This window comes from Aedes albopictus, chromosome 2 (assembly GCF_035046485.1).
Source record: "Aedes albopictus strain Foshan chromosome 2, AalbF5, whole genome shotgun sequence".
NCBI classification, from domain to species: domain Eukaryota; kingdom Metazoa; phylum Arthropoda; class Insecta; order Diptera; family Culicidae; genus Aedes; species Aedes albopictus.
The window spans coordinates 376,222,732-376,239,867 of record NC_085137.1 but is presented as its reverse complement, the minus strand read 5'-3'; the positions used below and the strand labels follow the sequence as shown (position 1 = coordinate 376,239,867).

The window sequence follows — 17,136 nt, the reverse complement described above, 5'->3', positions numbered from 1 at the left end:
GGCGACATGCAGAGGCGCGTGATCGGTTGGTGGCCGATCGACGAAAGAATGTGCAGGTTGAGGATCAAGGGCCGATTCTTCAACATTAGCATAATAAGCGTGCACAGCCCTCACTCCGGAAGCACTGATGATGACAAAGACGCATTTTACGCGCAGCTCGAACGCGAGTACGACCACTGCCCAAACCACGACGTCAAGATCATCATAGGGGATCTAAACGCTCAGGTAGGCCAGGAGGAGGAATTCAGACCGACGATTGGAAAGTTCAGCGCTCACCAGCTGACGAACGAAAATGGCCTACGCCTCATCGATTTCGCCGCCTCCAAGAACATGGCCATTCGTAGCACCTTCTTCCAGCACAGCCTCCCGTATCGTTTCACCTGGAGATCACCACAACAAACGGAATCGCAAATCGACCACGTTCTGATTGATGGACGGCACTTCTCCGACATTATCGACGTCAGGACCTATCGTGGCGCTAATATCGACTCCGATCACTACCTGGTGATGGTTAAACTGCGCCCAAAACTCTCCGTTATTAACAACGTACATTACCGGCTGCCGCCCCGGTACGATCTAGAGCGACTGAAGCAACCGAATGTCGCCACCGCATACGCGCAGAATCTCGAGGCAGCGTTGCCGGACGAGGGTGTGCTCGATGTGGCCCCTCTAGAGGACTGCTGGAGTACAATCAAAGCAGCCATCAACAACGCAGCTGAGAGCACTATCGGGTACGTAGAACGGAGTCGACGAAACGATTGGTTCGACGAGGAGTGCAGAGCGGTTCTGGAGGAGAAGGATGCAGCGCGGGCGGTAATGCTGCAGCATGGAACCCGACAGAATGTGGAGCGATACAGACAGAAGCGGAAGCAGCAGACCCGTCTCTTCCGGGAGAAAAAACGCCGCCTGGAAGAAGCGGAGTGCGAGGAAATGGAACTGTTGTGCCGTTCACAGGAAACACGCAAGTTCTACCAGAAGCTCAACGCATCCCGCAAAGGCTACGTGCCGCAAGCCGAAATCTGCAGGGATAAGGACGGGAGCCTCCTGACGGACAAACGTGAGGTGATCGAAAGGTGGAAGCAGCACTTCGACGAGCACCTGAATGGCGAAGAGAATGTAGGCACGGAGGATCAAGGCAGCGGAGGAAATGACTATGTTGGTGCAGCAGAGGACGGGAACGAACCAACTCCCACGCTGAGGGAAGTTAAGGATGCCATCCACCAGCTCAAAAACAACAAAGCGGCTGGTAAGGACGGTATCGCAGCGGAACTCATCAAGATGGGCCCGGAAAAGTTGGCAACCTGTCTGCACCAGTTAGTAGTCAAGATCTGGGAAACCGAACAGCTACCGGAGGAGTGGAAGGAAGGGATAATCTGTCCCATCCACAAGAAAGGCGACAAGTTAATGTGTGAGAACTTTCGAGCGATCACCATTTTGAATGCCGCCTACAAAGTGCTATCCCAGATCATCTTCCGTCGTCTTTCACCTAAAGTAAATGAGTTCGTGGGAAGTTACCAAGCCGGTTTCATCGACGGCCGGTCGACAACGGACCAGATCTTCACCGTACGGCAAATCCTCCAGAAATGCCGTGAATACCAGGTCCCAACGCATCACCTGTTCATCGACTTCAAAGCGGCATACGACAGTATCGACCGCACAGAGCTATGGAAAATTATGGACGAGAACAGCTTTCCCGGGAAGCTGACTAGACTGATAAGAGCAACGATGGACGGTGTGCAGAACAGCGTAAGGATTTCGGGTGAACTATCCAGTTCATTTGAATCTCGAGGGGGACTACGACAAGGTGATGGACTTTCCTGCCTACTATTCAACAACGCCCTGGAAGGTGTTATGTGACGAGCCGGGCTCAACAGCCGGGGTACGATCTTCACGAAATCCAGCCAATTTGTATGTTTTGCGGATGACATGGATATTATTGCTAGGACATTTGGAACGGTGGCAGAACAGTACACCCGCCTGAAACGTGAAGCAGCAAAGGTCGGACTGGTGGTGAATGCGGCTAAGACAAAGTACATGCTGGTAGGTGGGACTGAGCGAGACAGGACCAGCCTTGGCAGCAATGTTACGATAGACGGGGATACTTTCGAGGTGGTAGAAGAATTCGTCTACCTCGGTTCCTTGCTAACGGCTGACAATAACGTGAGCCGTGAAATACGAAGGCGCATCATCAGTGGAAGTCGTGCCTATTATGGGCTCCAGAAGAAACTGCGGTCAAAAAAGATTCACCCCCGCACCAAATGTACCATGTACAAGACGTTAATAAGACCGGTGGTTCTCTACGGGCACGAGACGTGGACGATGCTCGAGGAGGACATGCAAGCACTCGGAGTTTTCGAGCGACGGGTGCTAAGGACGATCTTCGGCGGCGTGCAGGAGAACGGTGTGTGGCGGAGAAGGATGAACCACGAGCTCGCTGCACTTTATGGCGAACCCAGCATCCAGAAGGTAGCCAAAGCCGGAAGGATACGGTGGGCAGGGCATGTTGCAAGAATGCCGGACAACAACCCTGCAAAGTTGGTGTTTGCTAACCATCCGGTTGGTACAAGAAGGCGTGGAGCGCAGAGAGCACGATGGGCGGACCAGGTGGAGCGTGATCTGGCGAGTGTTGGGCGTGACCGACGTTGGAGAGCTGCAGCTGCAAATCGAGTATTATGGCGGCAAATTGTTGATTCAGTATTATCATGAATTTGATGTTAACTAAATAAATGAATGAAATGAAATGAAGATACTCTATGTTCAGAAGAGTGCTGCTTATTTTTTGAAAGTTTGTAGAAGTGTAATTCATGATTTTTTGCCTGTCTCGTACACCAAAGTGTACTGAAAGGCTATATGTTCACTCAAAAAACGAATTTTCAATAGAAGACTCGAAGACTGGAGTCACATATACCAATCAACTCAGTTCGACGAATAGAGGTGATGTATGTATGTGTGTATGTATGTATGTATGTGCACAAAAAAATCACTCACTTTCAAGACACTTTCCATTGGCCGATTTTACGAATCGTAGCTTGAATCGAACCGGAAGTTTACCGCATTGATTGCTATAGAAAATGGTGTGGATCGGTTAAGGCGTTCCAGAGTTAAGGCAATTTTAGCCAGCACCCGTGAACTGGTCATATATAAAACTGAACCAAATTCTATCATGTGACACATCAAATTGCACAGAATTTTGTAAACTTTAGCATGGTTGATGAATTTCATGCTGCGAAAATTATCAATGGAAATCACAAAAACACGATGTCGGCTAAAAATTCAAGATGGCGACCTAAAATCCAATATGGCAGCCCACAACTGGAAGAGGAAGCTGTTTAAGGAGTTTAAGCTCTAAAACCACGCTGCAATATGGGTATACTTGGTATGGGGAAGATGTCCGCAGTCCAAAAATGGAAACCAGAATATTCAAGATGGCAGCCAAAAATCCGAGATGACGGCCGAAAATCTAAGATGGCGGCCCAAAGTCCAAAATCGAGGTTGTTTTGAGGAGTTTCAGGCTTTTAAGCCATACAATATAGTTGGGAATACTTGGTATGGAGATGTTCGGAGTAAAAAAAAATGGCAACCAGAATATACAAGATGGCGGCCCAAAATCCAAAATGGCCACCCAAACTGCAATGTGGCGGTTGTTTTAAGGAGTTCTAGGCTCTCAAGTCATGTAATATGTTTTTTTTATGTAATATGAGTATATTTGGTATAGAGATGATGCCCGGAGTCCAAAAATGGCGACCAGAATATGCAAGATAGTGGCCCAAAATCCAAGATGGTAGCCCAAAATTTAAGATTGCAACAGTATAAGGAGTTTTAGGTTCTAAAACCATGCAATATGAGTATATTTGGTGAAGAGAAGATCTACGGAGTCGAAAATGCTAGATGGCGGCCAAAAATCCAAGATGGCGGCACAAAATTGAAAATGTCAGCCTGTTTTAAGGAGCTCTCGGTTCTAAAACCATGCAAAATGGGTACATTTATCGGTATATTATATTTCGTAGCGCACTTCTAAAATATCCCTGAACAACTATGTTAAAGAGCTCCTATGTGAAACTCTGAAGAAATCCCCGGAGACATTTCATAAGGCTCGTTTGGGCAATTTCTGAAAATACCCTTCTCAAAAAATCCATGGGAGAGTTCCTGAAGAAATCCTGCTTAAATGCCAGAAAAAATCTTTGGAATACTAAAATAGTCTCTGAAGAAATTTTTGAAGGAGTACCTGAAAAATCAGAAGCAGTTTCTAAATGGGGTTGCAAATTAATTCATGTCTGAGGAATCTCTGGTAGAATTCTTGAATATGAGGAATATCGAAAGGTATCCGAGGGAAATACCTAATTAAATCACAGGGGGATTTTTACAGAAATTTTTAGAGGAATAACTAAAAAACACTCCTTGGGGGAACCTCTTTGCAGAATTCTGAAATGATCTCTTTAGATATTTAAATAAGAACTTCTAGATGAACCCCTAATAAAATTCTTGACTGGTTTCCTGAAGCAGCAATTTCTTCGAGTAACAATTCCTATAAATTCTTTAAAAAAATAGGAAATATTTTCGGAGGAATTTCTAGTTGACATTCTAAAATCGTGGAGAAATTCTTGGACGTGTCCTCAGAGAATACCCTGAAGAAATCCCTGAGAATATCTTTGAAGGGATTGCATGAGAAATGTCAGAAGGCATTCAAGTAGATTTTTTTTAAGGATTTCCTAGAATTCTTACTTCGGGAATTAGTGGAGAAAACCTTTGAAAATTTTTTGAAAGTTTTGAAGTAATAGACATTGGGTATAATGGGCAGGTTTGTACTTTTTGTCATGGGGGTTTTTGTCGGCCAAATTGCCTATAATTTGGACATATAATTCAGATTGGTTGGGAAGAATTTAAGACCAACTGTGAGTTCAACAGGTTTCAAAAAAACCCCCATGACGAAGAGAACAAAACTGCCGAAAATACGTAAGTTCCCTATTTAAAAAAAGTCTCTGCAAGGCTTCAAAAAAACAGGTAGAATTTACTAGAAATATTTTTTGATAGATTTCTTGGGGTAGTTTCTGAAGGAACCCATGAAGCAATATTTAATGAAATTATTGGAAGCAATTTCTGGAGAAATGTCTAAAGGACATTCTGAAGCATTTTTTTTTGAGGATTTCCGAAGGTCATCTTTATGAAAACTTATTAAGAAAACTAATGAATTCTTAGAGAAATTTCTGAAGAAAAATATATATCAGTAATTCAGAACTTATGATTATTTAAAGAAATCGTTGGACGATTTTTTGAAAAAAAAAAATAGTCCGTGGCTGGACTGCCGAAGGGATTTCTGAAGAAAGCCACAAGAAATTTCTGAGGAAATCCATGAAAGGTATCTCAGAAGAAATTTCTAAATAATTTTCAAAAGAATTCCTGGAGAATTGTTTGAGCAATTGGGGAAATTTTTAGGTGAGAGGATACCCTGGAGTATTTTTTGAAACAATATGCGTATGAGTTTCTTGAAAGAATACCTGCTGGAACCATTGACTAAAAACATGCAAGAATTTCTGCAGGAATAACTGAAGAAATTCCTGTGGGAATTTTTAATGAATCCCTGAATAAATTTCTTAAGACATCCACAGACAACTTCAAGAAATAACCGTATAAATTCCTGAATGAATCCTTGGAACAATTTCTGAAAAAACGGGATTTCCGAAAGAATCCTTTGAAGAATCTCTGAAGGAATCCCTGGCAATACTTCTGAAGAAATTGCAGGAGAAGTTTCTGAAGGCATTCATGCAGAATTTTCTAAAGAATTTCTTACTGAAGGAATCTCTGGAGTATTTTCAGAAAAAAAATTATGGATGGTTTTATGAAGAAACTCTTTGGGAAATGTCTGAAGATGTTTTAAGAAATATCTGAAAAAAGCAAGTATTTTTAAAGAACCTCAGGAAGAGTTTCTGCAGGACTCACAGGAGGAATTTCTAGAAGGATCCAAAGAATATTTTATGAATAAATTCACGGAGTAATTTCTGAAGGAACCCATGAAGCAATATTAAAAGGCTGTAATAGAAGGTTTTCTCAATCAATCCTCTGAAAAATTTAAAAAAAAAAAATCCCAAAGGACACCCTGAAACAACTTTTGCATAAAATTCTAAAGCTATCTTTAGGACAACTTATTAAGGAAACTTTGAGGAAATTTATAATGAATCCTTGAAAAAAAAAATTGTTCAGAACTTATGATTCTTTAAAAAACCGTTGGAGAAATTTTTGAAAAAAAATACGTTAGACATTTCCTGACAAAATCTCCAGAGGGATTTCTGAAGAAAGCCATTAAAAAATTTCTGAAGGAGTTTCAAAATAATTCTCAAAAGAATTACTGAAGAAATTTTTAAGAAATTGGAGAAATTTTTAGACTAACCCTTAACCCTTACTCTCTGGAGCCATTTCTGAAGCTGGACACGAGTGTCAAATTCTTTGGTAAAGTGTCTTTAATAAAATATAATAATAATAATAATCATTTCTGAAGCAATCTTTGTATGAATTTGTACAAGAATCCTTGAAAAAATACCTGCTGGAACAGCTGAATTAACACATGCTAGAATATCTGAAGGGCCCATATAGCCGAGGCGGTAAACGCACGGGTATTCAGCATGACCATGCTGAGGGTGACGGGTTCGATTCCCGGTCGGTCCAGTATCTTTTCGTAAAGGAAATTTCCTTGACTTCCTTGGGCATAGAGTATCTTCGTGCCTGCCACACGATATACGCATGCAAAATGGTCAATGGCAGAGGAAGCTCTCAGTTAATAACTGTGGAAGTGCTCATAGAACAGCTGAGAAGCAGGCTTTGTCCCAATGAGGACGTTACGCCAAGAAGAAGAAGAAGAAGAATATCTGAAGGAATCCCTGAAGAAATTCCTGGAGGCATTTCTGTGGGAATTTCCAATAGAATCCCTGAAGGAGTTCATTAAGGCAAGCACGGAGAACTTCGAAATTTTTACAAGAAATCGCAGCAGAAGTTTCTAGAGGCATTCATTCAGAATTTTCTAAAAGAATTTCTAGAAACATTACTGAAAGAATCCTGGGAGTAGTTTTTGAAAAATAATTGGGGAAATATTTTATTAAGAAATTTTTGCAGAAATTTCTGAAGAAAGTTTCGAGTGAATGTCTGGATGAATCTCAGGAAGAGTTTTTTTTAATAATAACAGGAAGAATTTCTAATGTATCCCCTATAGGAATTTCAAAAACGATTTTAGGAATATTTTATTAGGATATTCCAGGAGTAACTTCCGAAGGAACTCATCAAGCTTCATATATCCGAAGGCTCCCAATAAGCTACACATAGAGCTATATATTGAAAGGACCCAATTTAAGGTTTTCTTAATTCGACACAGGATACGTTACTGCAGAATCCTCTGAAGGAGATTCTGGGGGATTTTTTTTTAAAGAAACTTATAAAACATTCTCCAGGGGAACTTACTTTGGTAGAATTACTTGATGAATCAATGGAACAAAAATCCGAATGAAACTTTGTAAGAATCGTTGGAGGAATTTCTGCAAAAAAAAAATATTCGGAATGTTTCGAAAAAATAAGCCATGACGAAATGTCTTAGAAAATCCATGAAATATTTTCTATATTATTCCTTGAAAAAAAGTTCTGGAATAATTTCTGAGAACACATTAGGGACCCGGGGTGATTTTGTGAAAAATCCTTGGAAGATTATCTAAGAGAATCTCCAAAAGATTTCTTAAAGTAAACATTGCAGGAAATTGAATGGAAGTTAACCCCTGAATCATTGGAAGAGTTCAATCAAACCTAAACTTTCATTAATCAGTGTAGTATTTAAGTATTTAGTTTTCTGAATAGTTCTTCTTCATATCTTCTCTGCCCTCCAAATCCCGAAGCAATGTTTTGAGAAATTTCTTAAGCAATCTCCAGGAAAACTTATTACGGGAACTGTGGAGAAAATTCTTTATGAATCATTGGGAAGTTTTCTGCAAGAAACTCTATGGAATCCCTTTAAAAATTAAGAATTAATGAAATTTTTAAGGAATAGTTGGAGGAATTTCTAAAAATAAATTGAAGATTTTCCGATAAACTCCCCCGAGGGATTTCTGAAAAAATCCATGATGAAATTTTGGAGAAAATCTATAAAAGGTTATCTAATTTTTTTCTTGAAAAAAATCCGGTAGAATTTTTGAAACTTCTGGAGAATTTTCAAAACAAATCCAGAGGAAATGTTGCGAAAAATCCCTGGATGATTGTTTTAGAAAATGTCTTAAAGTAAACCTAAGAGGGAATTGCATAGGAATCTTCGGAACATTTCGTTAAGAAATCCCTTGGATAGTTTCTGAAGGTATTTCAAAAATATTTTAAAGAATACTTAACTAGTTTTCTGTTTTTTGATAGCTTCTCTACAGTACTTGAAAGAACTTTGATGTCCACATGTTTAGACTATTTAGTCTCACAAAAATATGCTCTCTTTTCAAGTAAGACAAATTTAGCAAAAAAGCAGCAATAATTTCACCAAACGCTGCATACATCCCTTTCGTCAAATGGACCATTTCCCTTTCGCAAGCAAGCATACATTTGCACAGGCACAATATTCGACTAGTTCAGTGACAAATGGCACACTGTCGTAATAGATTGTAAAAGGGGGTCTACAATTAAACCCGCACAGTTCACCCCCTCGCCGTCGGAGTAAGCCTAACCACTTCATTCAACGATCGATTTGAATAGGAATGACTAAGCAGCTCACATTTCCTGAGACGATTCGAGTGAGCAGAGCATGCAAGTGCCTGCCTACCAATCTGGGCCACTTGTCGTCTACCTAGCTTGGTAGATATGTGGAAGGCGAACGAGCCCCATTGCGGCCCGAGAGTGCATACTCCCTTGTGATTGAGCAGAGAGATCTGGCGATACGAACCCACTGATTACGCCAGGTGGCAGCTAATTAACAAACTGGTCGTCATTGCCGGAGCATGATTCCTATTTGCCACTCCGAGTGTGTTCGTTCACATGTGATTAGAATGTTCGCTCCATTTAGTGTACACAGCTAGGCGATACTAATCACCTACACCTTCTCTTCCTTGGTCCTTTTTTCCCACAGATGATCAGACACCTGCTTCATCTTGGTGGTCATCACAGGTTGCCGATGCCGTCCCAGCCCCGAAGAACTACTATCAGGCCACCCACGGCCTGGTGCAGACACACCCGTCGCTGACCAAGAGTGGTCCCCAGGCGCTGCCTCTGACGCAGCCACGAGTGCCATCCGCCGGATCCCTAGCCAGCGGGTTCCCCTCGATTGCCAACGCCAACCCACGGTCACCGTTCCGCCATTTGGACTTCAGCAGCAGTGCCACTGCCGAACTGAGACGCAACCCGAGCCTGTCGGCGCCCGACGAGTGCGCCCGAGCTTGCCGCGAAGGAGAACCACCGAGGATCTGCTACTACCACTTCACCGCCGAATACTACACCGTTTTGGGAGCGTAAGTTTCGGGTACCTTCGGGGTCATCGAAGGGAATCTACATAAACATTTTTTTTCTTCCACAGGGCCTGTCAAGTATGTACCCCGAATGCCACCAACACCGTCTGGAGCCACTGTCAGTGCGTGTTGGCCGATGGTGTCGAGCGAGGTATTCTGACCATCAACCGTATGATCCCTGGGCCCAGTATTCAGGTGTGCGAGAACGATCGGGTTGTGATCGACGTCGAGAACCACATGGAAGGTATGGAGTTGACCATTCACTGGCACGGAATCTGGCAGCGAGGAACGCAGTACTATGATGGTGTTCCGTTTGTGACGCAGTGCCCCATTCAGCAAGGAAATACCTTCAGGTAGGTTGACTACAGTCGAAGCTTTATTTGAAGGAAGGGTCTAGGATGTACAAAAGGAACTTAGAATCATTATTGTGTATGCATGGAACTTAGAGAATTCAGAAGAATTCCAGTGGAGTTTAAGTCATGTACTAGGTATGGGAAAATAGGCAACGAGCGGGAGGGGAGTGTTGAAGATTGGCCAAAAAATGCTACTTCATTTACGGTCGGACCCGTATTTCAGGGGAATTTGAAGGGGTTTCAGGAGGTTTAGCGCTAGTTATGCAAAATACAGCAGTATATCTCTAACTGCGTTAGTTTTCGATGACCTGTACTCAAGCTAGTTTTGGGGATTCTTAACAACCACTGAACACACCACTTGACAGGACATAATTGCATGAGGATTTGTGTGCTGTAGGGGTTTACAGAGGGCCACCGAAATTTCTATCAGGAGTTCCGTTTCAAATTCTATCAGGACTTGTGCCAAAACACCAGCAGTTTCACCGAGTTTTTTTAAACTTTCGAGAATTCATGCACATGTTCCAGGAGTTCCACCAGAAAATGCTAATAAGAAGTTCAACTAGAGGTTTATCCCTTTAGATATTCCACCTAAAGTTCTTCCAGAAGTTTCAACGCAAATTCCTCAAGGAGGAGGTTTTCATAAGAACTCAGGTGTGGTACTTGAAATTTCTCAAGGTAACTTCACTGAAAATTCAATTGGTAATTCCACCAGAAGTTTCGTTTGAAATTTCTCTAGCAGTTTCACCGAAAGCTCTTTCCAGAGTTTCAAGAGGACCAGGAATTCCTCTTGGAATCTGATGATTCCTCTAGGCATCTCAGGGAGCATTCCTCCACGAATTCCATAGGAAATTGCTCAAGGAGCTCCACAAGAAATTCTTATTGAAATTCCATAATTAATTTCTCTGAAAGTATCACGATTTAACAAAGAGTTACCCTAGAAGTTCCACCGGGAATTGCTAAAGAAATTCCTTCAAGGACTTTTATAGGTGTTCCACTGGAAACTCTTCTTGAAGATCCACCGGGAACTTCTTCATAAGTTCTACGGGAAATTTCATCAGCAGTTCTACCTGGAGCTCCTCCAAAAGTTAAGCAGGGAATTTTTTAAGAAGTTTCAACGGGATTTCCTTAAAGAATTCCACCAAGAACGTCTCTAGAACTTCCACCGAGAATTTCTCAAGAAATTTCTTCAGGAGCTCCACCTGAAATTCATCAAGTTTTTGTTTGCGGGAACTTCAGGAGTTACAATTGATTTTTTTACGGGAGTTTCACCGAGAATTCTTTCTGAAGTACCGTTGGATATTTCTTCAGGCTTCAATGAGAGTTCCTACACTTAGAAGGAATTCTTCTACAACTTCCATACGGAATTTCTATAGGGATGCACAGTTTCCGGAAGAATTTCTCCATGGCTCCATTCCACCGGCAATTTCCCTAGAAGAGCCACGGATTCACCAGAAATTCCTCTAGAACTTCCACCGGGAGTTTCTTGAATTCCATCGGTAATTCCTATAGCTGTTCCACCGGGAATCCTTCTTCAAGTTCCACCGGAAATTCTTTCAGAAATTGCGCAGGACTTCTACCGAGAACGTTGGGAGAATTTCCATTGGAGTTCACATAGGAGGGGGAAATCGTTCATGAGTTTCTTTGAGAATTCCGTCAGGAGATTGCTCCAGAAATTCTTATTGGCGTTTCAAAAGAAATTGCCTTAGCAGTTTCTATGGAAACTCCTTTCAGAGTTTCACCAGAAGTTTCTGCAGAAATTCCTGCAAGATTTCTCCAAAATTACTCTAAAAGTTCCTTCTAGAAATTTTTCGGAAGTGCAGAGCTCCTCCGTAAATTTTGTAAGAAGATTCAATCCATGCAAAAATAGTTTCTACAGCATTTCCTCCAGGGAATGCAAAATTTGATTTTTTTTTCAAGTTCCAATAAAAATTCCTTTAGGAGTTACTAAAATTCCTTGTGGAATTTTATTGGTGATTTCTCCTGTCATTTCATGGGGAATTTACCCACGAATTCCAGAGGAAACTCCCCTGGGAAGAAATCCCTATACTTCTTTTACTGAGAATCACTCTAGGTATTCTCAGGGGAATCCTGCTAGGAGTTTCAAGAAGAATTTCTCTATGAGGGCCACTGCTAATTTCTTTAGAAGTTTCACTGTTACACCGAGAACTCCACAAGAAGTTCCACCTGGAATTCCTACAGAGTTCTATCCGTTTTTTCCAGAAGTTCTACCTCAAGCTCCTTCAAAAGTTAAGCAAGGAATTCTTCCTGGAATTCCACAGGGGATTTCTCCAGCAATTTAACATAGGATTATCCAGAAGATCCGATGGGAATTCTTCCGGGTATTCAGATGGTATTTTTTTTTAGAAGCTTCTCAATGAATTCCTCCAGGTGCTCCGCCTCCAGAAGTTTTACCAAGAATGCCCCTAAGCGTCTCGTCGGGAACTCTTTCAGGATCTCTAACGGAAATTCCTTCAAGAGTTTCATTGGAGATTGTTCTAGGAATTCTATAGAAGTTTTCCCCGAGAATTTCCTCATGAGTGGCCTCAGCAATTCCGTCAGGAGTTTACTCAGAAATTCCATCAGCACATCCTCCGAAAGTTCATCCAGTAGTTTCTTCGAAAAGTATCTCATAAGTTCTACCGGTAATTTCTCTAGAAACTCTTATTGCCGTTGCTTCGGAAGTTCCCTTAGCAGTTGTACGAAAACTCTTTTGAGATTTACAGCAGAAATTCCTTTACGATTTCGGAAATTCCTCCACGGATTCCTTCCGGGATTCCCCCATTAGTTCCTCCTTACGAGAATTCCACCTACTGAAACTTTTTCAAGAGTTATCCTGGAATTTCTAACAGGAGTACAACTGAAAATGCTTTTATGAGTTTCTTTAGTACTTTTTCTAAAATTTCTCCCGAAAGTTTTTTCCGGAAGTTCTCCTGGTAATTCCTCCATTATTTCCTTAGAAAATTGTTCTAAAAGTTTCATTTGAAATATCTGTGGAAGGTCGACGGAAATTTCTACAGGGCTTTCTTCTGGAATCTATCCCAACGTAGTTCTTACGGGATTTCCTCTAGAAATTTCTCAGAGAATGCATACAGGATAACTTCCTCCCTCAGTTCTACCGCATCTGAAAAACATTCTTCAACACCTATCTTTTAAAACCAAAGATTTCCTTTGGCAAGAAGTCTTGCAATTCTTTTGGGATGTCCTCATGGAACTCTTCTAGAAATACCTGCCAAATTATTCCGGAAATTCCCACAGCAGTTATATTTTCACCAGTTCTATCTGAAATCCCTCCTGCTCTTTTTCTTTGCATGACGTCTGAGACTAGGCGTGTTAGTCAGCTTGTGTACTATCCGCACAATTAACTACCAATGACCATTATGCATTTTTAAGTCGTGTGGCAGGCACAAGGAAGTTAAGGAAATTTTACGGATATAACTTCAAACATTATCTTACTAAATCCTAGGATTCAACAAGAAAGGTAAAAAAATAAGGGTTAAGGATTAAGGTCGAAACATTAGACGAAGGATCCACGCATTCTATAAGGAAAGTGATTATTCACTTGAGTAAATGTTCACAAAAATGTCACTTTTTTAGAAGCTCCGGGTGAAAATGCTGAAATAATTCTTGAAGAAACTCTTGACAGACTGTTTCATGACACTTCTAAAGGAATATCCGGAAGAGCTGCCCGAGAAATCTCTGAAAGAATGCATGTAGAAGTTATAGGAAGAGTTCCAATTGCAATTTCCAAAGCATCTGCTGGATAAATCTCTAAAGATGCTGTGCGAGATGCACTCAGTGGAAATACTAGCGAAATTTTTTTATGAAACTCTCAGGGAAACTTGCGGTGAAGCTCCTGGATAAATTTTTAGAGGTAATTCTAAAGGAATTCTTGAAAGAAAAACCCTGAACAAATCATTGGAGGCTCTTCAGAAATACCTCTCGAGGAAATGTCTATCTCCTTAAACAAACACTCCTAGAAGAATTGCTGCAGTAACTTCTGGAAGAAGTTCTAAAATAAAACAACCATAGAAATCTCCAAAGGCACTCCTGGAGCAATGCTCAGAGGAAACTATTTTAGAATTGGGAGGATCCCTTGGTAAACTACTGCAGGAAGATCTCTTGCAGAAATTCCAGGAATAACTTTTGAGAACTCCTGAAATAATTTTCGATGGAACTACTGCATTAATGCTCTGGTGAACTCCTTGGCAGTAAAATATTTCTGAGTGGGCAACAGCTCCATTGTTTGACTGGCGTTTGAAATGCCGTTGCCTAAACTCTACTGTCTTGAAGAGTTATCGGAGAAATTTCTGGTGAAACTCCTTCGAATTTTTTGGTAGAACCACAGGAAGAACTCTAGGAAGTTCTTCTAGAGAAATTTCAGAAGAAATTTCTAAAGAAATTCCAAGAGGAACTTCAAGAAACCTTTCTATGGAACTACTAAGAGAACTCTTGAACACACTTTCGAAATCAACGAGGTGTTCTCGTTGAGAAAGCCAAATAAATTCTCAGGAATTGAATTTGGAGGAATTCCCGTAGGAACCGTTGATGGAAATACCAGAGTAAAACCTAAATTGATTGATTGATTGATTTGTCTTTATTAGAGAGACTTTCAGCCCTTGGCTGGTTCGTCTCTAGTAAAACCTAAAGAAATTTCCGGAAAAACACCTGAAGGAAGCCCCGGAAAAAAACTCCTGAAGGTATTCTGGGGTAACTCTTGAAGGACTTTCAGAGAAAAAAAACTCTCGATGGGTTTCCCAGATGAACTCATTAACCAAAGATTCTATGATTCTGATGTCGGAAGGAATTCCCGGAAAAACTTGTGAAAAATATTCTTCTGAGAACTACTGTACGACGACAGGACGAATTTACGCCGAAACTACGTTAGTTATTCCTGAAAAACACCTTATTCGGGAAATTCCAGAGAAACTGTTAAAACAAAACTCCGGAAAAAAAAACTCGTGAAGGCATTCATGAAGTAATTCCTGAGGAAAGTGCTAGACTTTCGTAGAGAACTTTGGCGTAATTCTCTTCAAATTTAATGGCAAGTTTTCCAAAGAAACTCTCAAATATTTTTTGAATTTTTGAAGGAAGAACTTCCGGAAGAACTCCTAAATAAATGCTTGGAGAAATTCTTGAAAAAGTTGTAAAAAAAACGTTTTCTCAGATTAACTTCTTGGTGAGATCTTAGCGTAATAGGTGTAAGAACTCCTACAGAAATTCTGCAAAGAGCTTGTGATAGAATGTAGGCGAATGTTCTCCTAAAATTTCCGGAGAGAGATCTGAAAGAAGACTTGACGAATTTCCGCAGGATAAGCTCGCAAAAAAAGACTTTCTGGGAAAATTTCTAGCTGTCAACTGGATAAACTTAGGAGAAACTCTTTTAGAAATTTTCGGAAGAACATCATCATGAGTTAAAACCCGGAAGAACTGCTGAATACAGGGGCTTTCAGGGTACTCCAAGACGTTTTAAGGGATTGCATGGGTATCCAGGAGACTTTCATACGTGTTTCAAGAAATTTCAGAAGATTTCAATATTTATTATACTGCAGGATATCACTAGGTTTGTTGATGAATTCAATAACCTTTACTCATGAGAGTTTCAGGGATTCCAAACAGCGATTAAACTCACCTCTGGACAGAACACAGTTGCTTGAGATTTCGCAAAAACCTTTTTCATAAAGCTTCAAAAGATCACTAGCTACGCGTGTAGGAAATTCTTGGTGACCTTATTCACAAGACATAGACAAATCAATATTTAGCTCCGCTTGTAGATTAGATGATCTATGCTCATGCTCAAGAGAGTTCTTGGAGAACCATAAACACTCATTGAAATCATTACTAGGAGGAAAAGAGGATCACTAATTAGGCAACCGATAACCTATTCTCAGAGGAGATCTTGTTGACCCTTGAACATTCATATAAAATCCTACACCTCAAACACACCTTGTTTAGCTGAATTGTTTCGTCGGTGCAGCCGCAATCTCGCTTGTTTCGAACACATTTCTTATGCCCCGTTTCATAATCGGGGTCATATAACCCCTCCAGCCTCAAAGGTTTAAACCTCCATTCGTCTCTTCTCCGTAAATTCTCCCTAAATATCTTCATAAATACTCAAAGTACAATCAAAATCCACTAGTAGTGTAATCTCAATGGAAGTTTTTGAAGTGAGAGATCATTTGAGCAGAGAGTCGAATTTTGGTCGTATGCAAAAAAATAAGTTCTAGACCAATTGAAATCAAAAGTACTGATTTATTGGAAGAATGTCTTAAGAAGGGACCGGTCAGGGGGCCCTGTGATCCTGAAACCCATATAGAATGTATCTTAATGGAATCTATTACACTTCTCCTTTTTCCAGATACCAATGGACCGGTAACGCAGGTACTCACTTCTGGCACGCTCACACCGGTCTCCAGAAGCTGGATGGTCTCTACGGAAGCATCGTCGTCCGCCAGCCCCCGTCCCGTGACCCCAACTCGCACCTGTACGACTTCGATCTGACCACGCACATCATGCTGGTAAGCGATTGGCTCCACGAAGATGCCGCCGAACGGTACCCAGGTCGTCTCGCCGTCAACACCGGTCAGGATCCCGAATCGCTGCTCATCAACGGCAAGGGACAGTTCCGTGACCCCAACACCGGTTTCATGACCAACACCCCGCTGGAAATCTTCACCATCACCCCAGGCCGCCGTTACCGATTCCGCATGATCAACGCCTTTGCCTCCGTTTGCCCAGCCCAAGTCACCATCGAAGGACACGGACTCACAGTGATCGCCACCGACGGAGAACCAGTGCTTCCAGTGCAAGTCAACACCATCATTTCATTCTCAGGTAATTGGACTCAATTATGTTGGAATCGTTGCGGCGATGGGGCCCTTCAATCGGGGGTTGCACAGTCGGTCGGAACAATGGCCCCTATCGCGTACACACCGACCATGACGATTGCATTGTAGGGTTTCCCACATGGAAACCAATTATAATTAAATAATATCGACCATTCTTGTGAATTGAGTCTCTAACGAACGAGCCAATGCCCTCTGACGGACTGACTCTGACAGACGGGGCTGGGGTGTTACGACAAGTAATTCAACGCTGACAGCTGGGGGCTCGCTTGAAAAATTTAACCACCCATAACTCGGTGACTTTGCGTTGCGTTGCGCTGGTTGGTGGCGTATGGAATTCAGGTCAACCTGCTATCAAGCGCCCGATGCCTGGCTGGCCCTTTGAAGCGTTCGTTTGTTGCAATTAACTGGAACTGGAAGCCTCGTCCGTTGAGTGCTCCACTGTTGATAGGATGTCGTGACGTGGTGGTGGACAAACGCACAGATTCC

The 17,136-nt window shown here is 41.7% G+C and overlaps 1 protein-coding gene across 3 annotated transcripts in view; it reads left to right on the top strand.

Annotated features, from left to right (window-relative positions):
* The window catches only part of LOC109425701 (uncharacterized), a 499,193-nt gene that overhangs the window by 379,204 nt on the left and 102,853 nt on the right, over positions 1-17,136 (top strand). For all 3 annotated transcript variants that reach the window (XM_062852999.1, XM_029878772.2, XM_062853000.1), the window contains exons 2-4: positions 9,077-9,455; positions 9,521-9,805; positions 16,161-16,636. In XM_062852999.1, coding sequence (XP_062708983.1) covers positions 9,077-9,455; positions 9,521-9,805; positions 16,161-16,636 — 1,140 coding nt within the window. The remainder of the gene's footprint in view (positions 1-9,076; positions 9,456-9,520; positions 9,806-16,160; positions 16,637-17,136) is intronic.